This window comes from Ceratotherium simum, chromosome 9 (genome assembly GCF_057802395.1).
Source record: "Ceratotherium simum simum isolate JZ-2026a chromosome 9, ASM5780239v1, whole genome shotgun sequence".
Classification (NCBI taxonomy): domain Eukaryota; kingdom Metazoa; phylum Chordata; class Mammalia; order Perissodactyla; family Rhinocerotidae; genus Ceratotherium; species Ceratotherium simum.
Genome location: NC_141908.1, coordinates 77,261,545 through 77,276,038, shown reverse-complemented (window position 1 = coordinate 77,276,038; position 14,494 = coordinate 77,261,545). Strand labels below are relative to the sequence as shown.

Genomic DNA, 14,494 nt, shown 5'->3' with positions numbered 1-14,494 from the left:
TGCAAAGTGTTGCTGGTTTCCTGTGTATCTTTCCAGAAATATTCTCTTAGTCCTTTTCAAGTTATTTCCCCTACTGCAGAACTTCTCATGAAATAAAAATCTCATGTCGGGGCTGGCCCTATGGCGTAGTGATTAAGTGCGCGCGCTCCGCTGCTGGGCCCGGGTTCGGATCCCGGGCGTGCACCAACGCACCGCTTGTCAGGCCATGCTGTGGCAGCGTCCCACGTAAAGTGGAGGAAGATGGGCACGGATGTTAGCTCAGGGCCAGTCTTCCTCAGCAAAAAGAGGAGGATTGGCATGGATGTTAGCTCAGGGCTGATCTTCCTCACACACACACACACACAAAAAATCTCCTGTGATTGACCAATGTAAGAGAGAAAAAGTCAGCTGCTGTGGTTGGAATAGGAGGTCCTGACACATCTTCAGTGTGAAAAACATTGGAGATTTTATAATGATAATGTAGTTTAACTCCAAGAGAATTTTATTGCAGTAGAAAAACCCCACATTTTGTAATGAACATATTTTAAAATGTTAATTTTCTTTTGGTGTTTTAGATTCAAAGTCATGATACAATTTTGAATCAAAGAGGTAGAATGTAATGTGGTCAGCAACTGCATGACAATAGTTATTACTATTGTAATAATAATATATAGTATACCATATATCAGTATATAGTATACTATATGAGAAAAGTATACTTTTAGCAATTTGGCAATGATTCTCTCGGATCAGAAAACTTTTAATATATTTCTGTGCCCAAAATTCAAGTAATAGCATTTTCTGTGTTCTTTTTAAAAACGATAAAATTTTCAGTTCTGTGAAACTCACCCAAAATGATTTTATAGCCGTTGATACTTATTATTTAAGCTTGGTTGTATACTACATATTAAAATTTTAACAATTGTTTGCACGTGTGTATGTGTTCACTGTAACGTGTTTCAAAAGTTGGAGTCATAGAATTTTTGGCTGTAGAGGACTTAATTTTATAGATTATTCAAGTGAGGTTCCAGCAAATTTTAAATAACCTGCTCAAAGTCTTAGAAATAATTAATGAGAGGGCCGGCCCCGTGGCTTAGCGGTTAAGTGAGCGCGCTCCACTGCTGGCGACCCGGGTTCGGATCCCGGGTGCGCACCGACGCACCGCTTCTCCGGCCATGCTGAGGCCGCGTCCCACATACAGCAACTAGAAGGATGTGCAGCTATGACATACAACTATCTACTGGGGCTTTGGGGGGGGCGGAATAAATAAATAAAATCTTTAAAAAAAAAAAAAAAAGAAATAATTAATGACAAATTTGAAACTAAAACTCAGACTTCCTGTTTCCAAATCTATTGTTTTTTAAATTAGGTTCGATAATAGTACACAGGTATATACTAGTTATTATAGAAATTTTTTGAATCTCTAATTATTTTTTAAATTAAACTATATTATAAATGTCATCAAAATTGTTTTTTCTCCTTTGTATTATATTCTTGAGAATGTTACCTCAATATTTCACAGTTTTTCATTTTCATTTTTTATACAGTTGGAAAATATTTGAGTCTCAACAAATGAATTCCACACTTGAACTCTGCCGCATTCCTGTGCCACCTCCTCCTTTAGAAAACTGATCTTAGAACAGAGGTAAAATTATAGAATTTAACTTAAAGGATAAAGAATGAATTTCCCATACAGTTAGACATGTTAGAATTTTTGGTAATCTTTGGTGGGTAGCTTCTATTTATTAAGCAGTTTTACCTAGGAGACTTCAGATGATCACATCTTAATTTTGCCTTTGAATTTTACTCTTGGAAGTGTTTCCTTTTTAAAAGTTGTGTCTTTTAACCTTTTTGTTGCCTAAACTTTACAGTTATTGAATTATCAAATTTACTCAGCATAATTGTATTATCTGGCTACATCTAGATCATTGTTGTCCAATAGAATTTCTTCGATGGTGTCTTGTCTTCTATATCTGTGCCGTCCAGTATGGGAGACACTAGCCACATCTAGCTACTGAGCACTTGGAATGTGGCTAGTGCAAGTAAGAGACTGAATCTTTAAATTTTATTTTATTTTAATTAATTTTAATTTAAATAGTCACATGTGGCTAGTGGCTACTGTATTGTACAGTATAGCTCTAGGTTTTTCCTTAGGGAATTTGGTATTTATAATAACAGCATGTCTTAAGTGCTTAAGTTTTAGACTTCTACCTTGAAATATCTTCATAGTTTTTGACGTAGTTTGAAAAGTTGCAGTAGCGAAACCATTTTTTTCCTCTCTCATATATTGTCCTGGTAATTGTATAGCTTTGTTTGTCCAATAATTTTGTTCCACTAGAAACCCTTGAAAGCAGTTATCATAGTTTTCTCATTGATATGTTAACTTACTTAATCTTTAAAAAAAAATATTTGACATAGGTACTTACATCATCACCATTTTATAAATGAGGAATTTGAGGCCACAGATTAGTTAGGTACTTTTCCCAAGGACACAATAGCTTGTAGGTCAGGGAGCTGGAATTTGAACTCAGGCAGTCTAGAGCCAGAGCCCATACTTTTTAACCATTAGGCTGTACTGCCTCTTATATTCTGATTCTCTGTAAATGGACAATTCCTGAAAAAGATATATGCTGACTGTCGGCTAAGACACAGTTTCTACCCATGTAGAATGGAGAGGTTATTGTACTTGCACAAGTACTATGAGTTTGCTTCCTGGTAGATAGGTATTGACCTCCTTCAGATCATGTTCCAACAGTTTATTATTTTGTTCATTACATTGTAGTCAAGTCTTGCTAATAAAGGTTGCCGTTACCATGGTCACCAAAAAGATAATCATTTTCTGTGATATCCTCTTTACTTTGTTAAACATACCCTAGGAGTGAGGCAGTGTGGGCCTGAATCAAGCTGCATCCTGGAATATCAGCTTGATTTTTGCTTTTAAATAGGGTTTTTAGGGGCCGGCCTGGTGGCATGGTGGTTAAGTTCACACACTCTGCTTCAGCAGCCTGGGGTTTGCAGGTTCAGATCCCGGGCATGGACCTATGCACCACTTATCAAGCCATCCTGTGGTGGCGTCCCACATATAAAGTAGAGGAAGATGGGCAGGGATCTTAGCCCAGGCCCAATCTTCCTCAGAAAAAAGAGGAGGATTGGCAATGGATGTTAGTTCAGGGCCAATCTTCCTCAACAAAAAAATAAATAAATAAAATAATTATATACCAGGTGATGGGATGGGTGTAATATACAGCTATCTTCAGAATTCTATGTTGTCTGCTTAAATAAAAAGAAAACTTGCAGTGTATTTACAACTGTGTTCATAGCTACCTCTAGATACTAAAAGATACTGAGCCTAGTTAGGAAATAAATATTTACAAAATTGCTCTGTAACCAGTACTATTCTATTTTTCAAAGGAATGTACTAAAATATATTTATAGGATTTTAGATTTAGAAAGTAACTTATCATTGTAAAAGAAAACTGAAACCCAAAGGGTTTAAGTGATTTGTCTAAGATCATATGAGCAGTATGGTTCATGATTCAGTAAATAGAGTCATGCGTCACTTAACGACAGGGATATGTTCTGAGAATTGCATCATTAAGCAATTTCGTTGTTGTATAAACATCAATTGGTATACTTAAACAAACCTAGGTGGTATAGCTTGCTACACACCTAGGCTGTATGGTACTAATCTCATGGGACCGTTGTTGTATATGCAGTTTGTTGTTGACCAAAATGTCATTATGTGGTGCTGTATACATTAAGTACATGCCATATGTCCAGATATCATAGTATGCTTGTTAGCTTTGAGTGCATAGTGAGCACTCAAATGTGAGCAAAACGGAAATGGACCCTGTTCTCATGGAACTTAAAATCTGGTGGAGAAGATAGACAATCAATAAGTAATAAGATCTGATAAACAAGGTACAAAATCCAAAGCTCTAGGAAGGAAATGAATCATAGTTGTTGGAATGGAAAATACTGGAGAGGGGAGAAAGGGCTGCTATTTAGATAAAGTGATCAAGAAAGGCCTGCTGAGACCACCACAATTGGAAGGAGCCAGCTATTTAAACAGCAGGAGTAGGGCAGCATTCCAGGCTGGAACAGCCTACACAGATGCCCTGAGGTGAAGGTGTGCGTGAGGCCATAGAGAAACTGAAAGGAGAGTATGGCCAGAACATAGAAAGCTGTGGGAGGAGTAGAATGAGCTATAAGAAAGGGGCTGGGTTACATAGTGCCTTTTTCAACCATAGCTTTTAGAGTGGGCGTTAAATTCAAATCCGAGTTCTGTCACTTAAACTGTGTTACCTTGTGTGGATCACTCAACCTCTTTACACTTTAATTTTCTTATCTAATAAATGCGAATAACAGAAGCTACTTCTTAGTACATACTGTTGTGAAGATTAATTATATAATACTTGTAGCAAACACTTATATAGTGTTTACCTTGCGAGAAGAACTCTTCTAGTACACAATAACTACGTGAAGTAAGTTCTGCTGTTGTCCCTCTTTTTGAAATGAGAGAAGTGAGGCACAGAGGGTTTAAGTATAGCTAAAAAGGGAGTAAGAAGGTTTTAAACATAGCTAGAGTAAGTGACCTTAAACTTAGACAATTTGGCTCCAGAGTCCACGCTCAGAGTGTGTCATGGGAGTCCTTGAAGTGGGTCTGTGGGGTGAAAACTATTTTTCATATTAATACTAAGACAGTATTTGCCTTCTTCACTGTCAATCTCTGATGAATATACAGGGAAGTTTTTCAGCAACAGATTGAATGCAGAAACAATTATTACATTTGCAAAAAATGTAAAACAGTGCTACTCTTCTCACTAATTTGTTTTTGTTTTGGAAAAATAAAGTTTTAATTTAAAGATGTTATTTGTGTTGACATGTAATGGACTTACTATTTTTGTAAATGAATTAATAAACTTTTTAAATGTAAGAGTGAAAGGGGAGTCTGAGACAGAAAGTTGAGAGCTGCTGTTATAAACCATTAGATTCTACTGCCTCTCATTTAAATCAGATAAAATGTAGAAAACAGCCAATATGGTATCTATACTCAATAGGCTCACTAATAACTTAATTTTCCCTCACTTTTTAAGACACTTTTTTTTTTCACATTTTAACATTTTTGAAATCAGGTTGTGTCTTATCCAAATAAACGTTTCAGCAACCATGAAATATCAGTAGTCTTCAATATTTGGTATTTTGAGAATTGAGCTTTGTGTATTCATTTATTTAGTTGTCATTTCAGTTAATATTAGTAGCACCACATGGGGTTGAATTTTTAATTGAATTTCCATTCCTAATTGTTTAAAATGTCTACAAAATGGTACGGTATAAAACAGCTTTGCACTAAACAATTGTCTCAGCAGAAGTTTGCCCAAGACATGCCAGTTAATTCAAAGACAGCAAAATTGCCAGATCTCTCAGTCTCTAATTTCAGACCTGGGCGAAGTTGGTGTGACTGATTCATACATCTGGGAGAATATCTACCTGTCAAAAGTTTCTGGGTGAATTTTAAAGAAGCTGTTAACTTCTATCTATATTTAATTTGGAAAAATAAAATTATTAAACCTAAGTAGAAAATGCCAGCAGAAAGTTTTGTTATGGCCAAAAATAAAACTGCCATTGCTGGGACCTGCCCCATGGCGTAGTGGTTAAGTTTGGCACCTTCCACTTTGGGGGTCTGGGTTCACAGGTTTGGATCCCAGGCGTGGACCTACACCACTCGTCGGCCATGCTGTGGCAGCGACCCACGTATAAGGTAGATGTTAGCTCAGGGCTAATCTTCCTCAAGCAAAAAAAACAGGGAAGATTGGCATCAGATATTAGCTCAAGGCTAATTTTCCTCAGGAAAAAAAAACCCAAAAAACAAAAAAAAAAAACTGACCTTGCTAAAGGTGCTAAATAAATTGAGTTCATGAGCACGAGTAATTAAATCAACATGTTTCAGTGCCTGCTGTGTGCCCAGCGCTTGGGATACGGTGCCTGTCCCTGTGAAGTACAGATTGTAGTGGAAAAGACAGACAATAGTAAGTAAACAAGTAAATAGGATAATTACAGATTTTGCTAAATGCTATGAAGGAAATGGACAGAGCGATAGGGGTTAGAGAGAGAAGGAACTAGGGGGAGTCAATTTAGTAGAATAGATAGGGAAGGCTTCTCTGATGAGGTGACATTTGAATTGAGTCTAGTCCAGTCATAATCAGAGTGCCAAGTGGCTAGTATAAAGACCAAAGGAGGCCAGAAATGGAAAGGATAATGTAAGGGGATTATGTGGATAAGCTTATGCTCTCGTCCTTTAGTTAAACATCTTTTTCATTTTAGTAAAGGATTGTTTCTTATTTTCTACTTAAATTTGTTAATAAATTACTGTCTTAAAATTAGTAGCATCATAGAGTTAAGGAAACATGATAGTGTTTGATTATAATTATTATTAATACCATTATATTTCTCTGTTTAAAGGTATTTAACTTGCAGTTATTTAAAAAATGGTATTAGTAGAAACTAAAGTGATTTGATGTGCCAAATTTGTGGTTATAGGAGAGATCAGATAGGAATTTAAAATAAGAAATTTAACTTGTTTGTGATACTTTTTTTTTTTAACTGAAGGGTGGTCATCAGGATGACTTGGAGAGCTTTTTCAAAATATGTATTCTGGGCCCTATAGCAGATGGGGATTCTGAGGCGATATGTATCAGATTTAAAAGATGTGTGTGTCTTTTTAAAAATAATGTTTGAGTTTCTTTTTGATTTTAAAAGCAGCTGATGTTCTTTTTTTTTTTTTTTTTTTGGTGAGGAAGATTGGCCCTGAGCTAACATCTGTTGCCGGTCCTCCTCTATTTTGTATGTGGGATGCTGCCACAGCATGGCTTGATGAGCAGAGCGTGGGTCTGTGCCCAGAATCCAAACCCTCGAACCCTGGGTGGCTGAAGCGGAGCATGCGAACTTAACCAGTACGGCACCAGGCCAGCCCCTCTTGTCCATTTCTCTTTGAAAAATCTTCTGGAGGTGGCCCTGTGGCGTGGTGGTTGAGTTCAGCGTGCTCCACTTCGGCGGCCTGGGTTTGTGGGTTCAGATCCCAGGTGTGGACCTACACCACTCGTCAGCCATGCTGTGGTGGCGACACTCATACAAAGCGGAGGAAGATCGGCACAGATGTTAGCTCAGGGTGAATCTTCCTCAGCAAAAAAAAATCTTCCAACCCCTTGTAGTTAGCAAAAAGATCACTTATTAGTTTATAAGTTTTTCCCAAAACATGGAAGTCTTGATTTAAACCATTTTCAGTATTTTAAATATTTGTCTAAAAGCTTGTTCATTTTGATTTTTAAAATGAACATGTTTAAATGTTTATTTTTGTTTGTGTAACAATAGCTAATTAGAAAACATACTGAAAAAGAATCACAATTGCAGCAAGAAAATATAAATTACTTAAGAATTAACTTAATTGGAAATGTGTTGACCTATATGAAGAAAATGCAAAATTTATACTGACATGTAAAAGAGAGTTTTTAGGGCCGGCCTCATGGCTTAGTGGTTAAGAGCGTGCGCTCCGCTGCTGGCAGCCCGGGTTCGGATCCCGGGCGCGCACCGATGCACAGCTTCTCCGGCCATGCTGAGGCCCCATCCCACATACAGCAACTAGAAGGACGTGCAACTATGACATACAACTATCTACTGGGGCTTTGGGGGAAAAATAAATAAAATAAATAAATAAATAGAATAAATAAAAGAGGGTTTTTAATAAAGAGCAATGTCATGCTTCTCTGTGAGATAACTCAATATTGTGAAGATGTTATTTGGAATTAATTTGTAAATTTAATTCCCATGAGGATGGAGTGTGGGAAAGAAACTTACCAATATAAGTCTTATATTCATCTGAAAGAATGAAGCAGGCAGTAATAATGAAATATTTTTAGGAAAAAGAATTAAGATAGGACTTAACTATTATATGTTGGAGTGCATTATAAAGCCATAGTAATTAAAACATTGTAGTCCTGGTGCAAAATCAATGGGAAAAATAGCTCAAAAATAGTTACAAATATAGTAAGACTTTTAGTAGATGATAAAAATAGCATTTCAAGTTAGGAAAAAAATGGACATGCAAACAATGTATTAGAACAAATGAAAACTAATGTCATATCACACTCTAAAATAGCTTCCAAATTGTTTAAAGAGTAAACTTTAAATGTGGTTTTTAACTTCAGAAGATTCCAGCCTTAACCAAGCAAGCAAAGTGATTTTTAAAATAAAGTAAAATATATTGTGATATCTTTTTGTCATGTCCCTTTCCAATACGTTATAGCATTCTGTGTATTAAATGTTTAGTGTTTTGGCAATAGGTACTCACTCAAATGTTCTGATACTGATTTTTATTGTCCTAGTTTTAAAAGTTATATATATCATAGTAATAAATATAGGAAAACTGAGGTTTTTATATTTAGATTTATTTAGATTGCTATGCTTTATAAATAGAGCAGGAAGAAATTTTCTGTACATGTGACAATCATATGTTCTTTTAAAAATATATAACAGATTATAGTTTGAGAATTTATTTATGTTTGTATATGCTATCAACATTTGTATCCTGTGACCTTAAAATTTCAAATACAAAATTACAAATTTTTAGAATTTATTCTACAGAAGAGAACAGCACAAATGCCTAAATGTATAGAACGATGTTCATTGCAGCATTTTTTTTTTTTGTAATATGAGAAAGTTGAAAACAATCTATGTGTGTATCAGTAATTAAATAAGTTATGGGATTATACTTGCAATTATTCTATGGCTGTTAAAAAGAATGAGATAGCTGTATAGGTCTTTCATATATTTTTAACAATTGAAAAAGCATGTTGTACAATACTCTGAATGGTGAACACACAACTATATTTAAACTATATATATCCATACACATATGCATATATACATGCATATACATAAATATATATATGGAAGAAAAATACATACAGAATGGTTGACTGTGTTCATCTTCGTGGGTGGGGTCAGTGGTTGGGCTTTCTAAGTTTCTTTTTTTACAGACATATATGATTTATAATAAATATTTTAAAATTATTAGTAATTTAATATCAACTATTCATATTTGTAGCTAAAGATATTTATAAAATTATAGAGATAACAGTTGAGGTACAAAGCAGGAATAGCTTCTTAATTTTCCACTAAATAAAAAATAAAAATAAATAATATACAACAATAGAGATATAGGAGTTTTTAAGTTCCTATTTTGTTTATTTTGGAAAATAAGTCCTTTCTGACACAACTACAATGAAATTGTGCTTTTCTTCCTTACATGGTAATAAATTTATCAAAAGTATTTACCTCCTTTGCTGGAGAACTTCTCAAAGAGGACGTAAAATTCAGTCTGTTTTTCCTTTTAATCTTGTGGTCCACAAACTCATCAGAGATGATGAGGTGATAGAAGGAGGAGGTGTTATAAATGATATTAACAAAACAGCCACTTTTGGGGTGTTTTTGCTGAGGAAGATTGGCCCTGAGCTAACATCTGTTGCCAGTCTTCCTTCCTTCCTTCCTTCCTTCCTTCCTTCCTTCCTTCCTTCCTTCCTTCCTTCCTTCCTTCCTCCCTCCCCCCCTCCCTCCCTCCCTCCCTCCCTCCCTCCCTCTCTCCCTCTCTTCCTCCCTCCCGCCTTCCCTCCCTTCCTTCCATTTATTGAGGAAGATCAGCCCTGAGCTAACATCCGTGCTAATCCTCCTCTTTTTGCTGAGGAAGACCGGCTCTGAGCTAACATCTATTGCCAATCCTCCTCCTTTTTCTTCCCCAAAGCCCCAGTAGATAGTTGTATGTCATAGTTGCACATCCTTCTATATGTGGGATGCGGCTTCAGCATGGCCGGAGAAGCGGTGTGTCGGTGTGTGCCCACAATCCGAACCGGGGCCGCCAGTAGTGGAGCGCGTGCACTTAACCGCTAAGCCATGGCGCCGGCCCTGTTGCCAGTCTTCATCTTTTTTTTTGTTTGTTTGAGGAGGATTAGCCCTGAGCTAACATCTGTGACAGTCTTCCTCTATTTTTTGTGTGGGTCGCCGCCATAGCATGGTTGCTGACAATTGGTGTAGGTCCACACCCAGGAACCAAACCTGTGCTGCTGAAGTGGAGTGTGCTGAACTTAGCCATTAGGCCACAGGGCTGGCCCCAGCCCCTATTGTTTTTCTTCAAAAGAGACTTGGGAGGAAAGAGAAATAGTAAAGGGAGATCAAGATGTGAATTTATCCCTAAAAAAATTATTTCCTGAGAAACTACTGTGGGCTTTACTTTAACTTTTTATACTTTATTTGAAGCTTAGTAAAAATGGAACTAGCTTGCTTATTTTTCAGGTACTTTGTAAATAAAAACGATTTTTATTATAAGTAGCTGTTCAGGTTTTTTAATTTCCAGAGAGTTGGTAGGAACTCACAGAACAAATACTGTAGTGGGCCGGCGCCATGGCTTAGTGGTTAAGTGCTCGTGCTCCACTGCTGGCGGCCCGGGTTCGGATCCCAGGCGCGCACTGACGCACCACTTCTCCGGCCATGCTGAGGCCGCGTCCCACATACAGCAACTGGAAGGATGTGCAGCTATGATATACAACTATCTGCTGGGGCTTTGGGGGAAAAAATAAATAAATAAAATTATATAAAAAAAAACAACAACAAATACTGCAGCAAGCCTGGAATTTTTTTAGTCTTCATACTTTTGGGAAAGTTGTAGCTCACTCTGAAAGGGGTACCAGTCCTTTCTCTGCATCTTAGTCAGGTGAACTTTTCAAACCCTGAATCTTGTTATCCATCTGCTTAAAATCCTCAGTCACTTTCCACACTTAATGTGGACCAGAAGGTCCTGTTGATACCATCAGTCCCGGCCTGCCTCTCAACGCTCAGTGCTTGCCCCTTGCTTTCGGTGCTCCTGGCTACTTGGATCTTCTTTCAGATTCAACAACTTCCTGTGGTTTTTTTTCTTGCCACTGGACTTTTATATAGGCTGTTCCCTCTTTCTAGAATGTTCTTTCCCGACTCCCCTTAACTTCTACTGATCTTTGATATCTCAACTTAGGTGCTACCTCAGAGAAGCCTCTTTTGATTCCCTCATCAATGTTAGGTTCCCTTGTTTTATGCTTTTGTGTGCCTTTCCTTCTTATTCCTCATCTCAGCAAAGATGTGTTCAGTCTCCTGTAGATGAATGCTCCATGAGAGTGAGTCTTCATCTGATTTTGTTTTCCATTATATTTCCATTTCCTAGCATAATGGCTGGCATGCAGTTGGTGCTTAAGAAATATTTATAGAATGGATCAATGAGCTTCTGACTGAATCGCTCCTTTGCTTTTTGATCAGTTGCTTTCTTGAGTTCTGAGAAGCTTCCAGGGACAACTACCTTAGGATATTTAGACAGTTGTTCTTAACGAAGTTATAGTGTTTGATGGATCCAGGCTTGTTATTTTTTGTAATTAAAATTTTTTTATTGAGGTGTAATTTTCGTAGGGTGCACAGTAATCATAGTTATATCATGGAATCCATTTTTAGGTGAAGAACTAGGTTTTAAAGAGTATTTAGTACCGCTTAACTGGTATTTGAAAGAAAAAAAGGGTGATTGTAATAAATATAGGAACCGTACAAAACGACTTCTTTGAGGGACATTATCATTTGGTTGTGTAGTTGTACTCTACTTTTTGAAGTTACTTTTAAAAGTCTCATTTCTTCAGCAAGAGTTTTTAACTTGGGAGTCCCTGTCTATTCATGGGCTTTAGTGGATCTGTGAACTCTCTGAAATTGTTTGCAAAATTATGTTTGTATGGGCTTCATATTTATCTTTTTCTGAAGTAGGAATTCATAGTTTTGTTCAGATATCAAAGGAGGTTGTGACCTTCTGCTTTTGCCTCCCTCAAAAAAGGTTAAGAACCGTTGCTTTATGTCTTGTATATTATGATTTGTGTGTAGTGTTAGTTCATCAATCCTTTTTTTTTCCCTTACAGTGCCTTTCAAACCTTTAACAAAGTAGAGAGAATAGTGGAATGAAACTTGTGTACTGGTTACTCAGCTTGAGGGGTTATCAACTTATGGAAAGTCGTATTTCACCTGTACCCAGTGCACTCTCCTCCTTTGGCTCCCTGCCCCTCCAATTATTTTAAAGCAAATGCCAGGCATCATTTCACCAATAAATATTTCAGTATGTATCTCTAAAGAGATAAGCATTATTTTTCAAAACCTAACTATAATACCATTATCAAATATAAAAATAAACTATAATAATTCCTTAATTTAATACCCATCAAATAATCAGTCGTGTTGAACTTTCTCCAGTTGTGTCATGTTCTTTTTAATTGTTTGAATCAGAGTCCAAATAAGATTCATACTTTGGCTACTAATTTTTTTTTAACATCTCTTTTAATCTGTAGGTTTTCTTACTATCTCTTTTTTCTCTTGCAATTTATTTGAATAAATCCATCAGTGTATCTTAAGAACTTCTGCTGTTTGAAAACAAGGGGCATAGCTTACTCCTTTTTGTACTCTTTGCTTACATAGTACTTGGTATAGTGCTTTATATAGGGATATTTAAAAATCCTTTTGGAATTGAGGGGAAAAATTAGAAAATCTGATTTCCTTTTTTAGTTAGAAATTTAGTGTGAATTTTGACACACTCTTAGGAGATACTGTCTTTTTCATAAAATTATTTTCATTTCAGTTACTTTGAAGACATTTACCTTTCCCCCAAGAAGTTCTTTATTTCCTCTTGTTCTTACATTGTGAGCTTTATTTTTTTATTTTTATTTTTTTAAAGATTTTATTTATTTATTTTTCCCCCAAAGCCCCAGTACATAGTTGTCTGTCATAGCTGCACATCCTTCTAGTTGCTGTATGTGGGACACGGCCTCAGCATGGCTGGAGGAGTGGTGCCTCGGTGCGCGCCTGGGATCTGAACCCGGGCCGCCGGCAGCGGAGCGCACGCACTTAACCGCTGAGCCACGGGGCCGGCCCCCCATTGTGAGCTTTAAATTAAAAACCTTTTATTGTCTTTTTCACTTTAAAAATAATATATGCTTATTTTTATTTTTTTATAATTCAAAGTTACCTAATTATAATAATATAAATAATCCTTATAAATAATAAGGTAAGTAATCCTTAGTAATCCTTGTCTCAGAGGCAAACACTTAATTGTTTAGTGTATATATGCTTCTAGGCTTTTTTCACATTTTATATAATTTTTTAGTGGAATTACAGTTTACATACTATTGTACAACTTGTTTTTTTTACTTAGACATTTTTCCATTTTAGAAAACATATAAATCTACCTTCTTCAAAGGCCTTATTTTGTGCAGTATATATATGTTTATAAGCAGTTTGCTGAATATATGACCCTCGATTTCTAGCTTTTCTATCTTTGTGATTTATAATCTGTCACATGGTTTGCTCTATGATGCGTTACTTATTCCAGTTGTATATTTGGTAAAGTTCAGGCATAGAATGTGCATTTGTCTTGGGTAACGTGCAGTTTGATTTCTCTCTGTAAACTTGTTTTTGCCACTTTGAAGTATAGTTGTTGGGGAGAATATAAAGGCATTAGGAAAATAGGTTTCAAATGTATCATTAAAAATATAACTTATTTCTTAAAAACAATTTTGTTTTAATTGAGCTCTAGTCTAAAAGTAAACCTCCCTATCTAAAATATATACTAGATGAGTTTCTCCTTTAGTGAAAGGCACACATCATTTACCTTTGGTAGTTTCTGTAAGTAATGCTATCTTCAAGTTCAGTGCTTTATTCCTTTCAGAGATAAAAGAGGAATAGAAGGTAAAAGAAGATGCTGGGATCTGAACGTGGTGTTGTAGAAGAATGGTTATCAGAATTCAAGGTAAATTGGACTGGGGATAAGAATGTGTCCTTTGATTCTGTATGTCAGTAATTCAAACAGTAAACGTGTTCTGTGGAGAAACTGAAGCAAATGTTATGATATGAAGTAGAAATGGCAAAATCTGAAATGACATGTTTCTATAATTATGACTCTTTAAAAAGTTACCAATGTGGGCCGGCTCTGTGGCTTAGCGGTTAAGTGTGCGCGCTCTGATGCTGGCGACCTGGGTTCGGATCCCGGAAGCACCCCGAGGCACCACTTCTCCGTCCAACGCGAGGCCGAGTCCCACGTACAGCAACTAGAAGGATGTGAATCTATGACATACAACTATCTACTGGGGCTTTGGGGGGAAAAAACTGAATAAATAAAAAATCTAAAAAAAAAAAAAAAAAAAGTTACCAATGTGAATAAGGGCTAGAAGATATGTAAACATGAAAATAGTTAAGATTGATGAGGGGATATATAAATTTTAAAATATATTGAATAAGAGGAGAAGCCTCCAAGCTTTAATAAGGCAGACATAGAATTGTGCCTTATGTTTTTATTTGCTCTAATTAAAAATCACATCGATTTGATTGAAAACTGTATAATTTATGAACATTATGGAAATTAATGTTTTGTAAACATAAAATGCAAGAATTAAAATATATCCTATGCTATTTT

At 36.2% G+C, this 14,494-nt stretch overlaps 1 protein-coding gene across 8 annotated transcripts in view; it reads left to right on the top strand.

Annotated features, from left to right (window-relative positions):
- The window catches only part of HYCC2 (hyccin PI4KA lipid kinase complex subunit 2), a 96,850-nt gene that overhangs the window by 28,061 nt on the left and 54,295 nt on the right, over window positions 1-14,494 (top strand). For 6 of the 8 annotated variants that reach the window (XM_087435576.1, XM_087435578.1, XM_087435573.1 and 3 more), the window contains 2 exons: window positions 1,527-1,624; window positions 13,751-13,831. In XM_087435576.1, coding sequence (XP_087291702.1) covers window positions 13,781-13,831 — 51 coding nt within the window. In that variant the 5' untranslated portion in view covers window positions 1,527-1,624; window positions 13,751-13,780. The remainder of the gene's footprint in view (window positions 1-1,526; window positions 1,625-13,750; window positions 13,832-14,494) is intronic. The other 2 variants (XM_014784728.2, XM_087435577.1) reach the window with 1 other exon arrangement.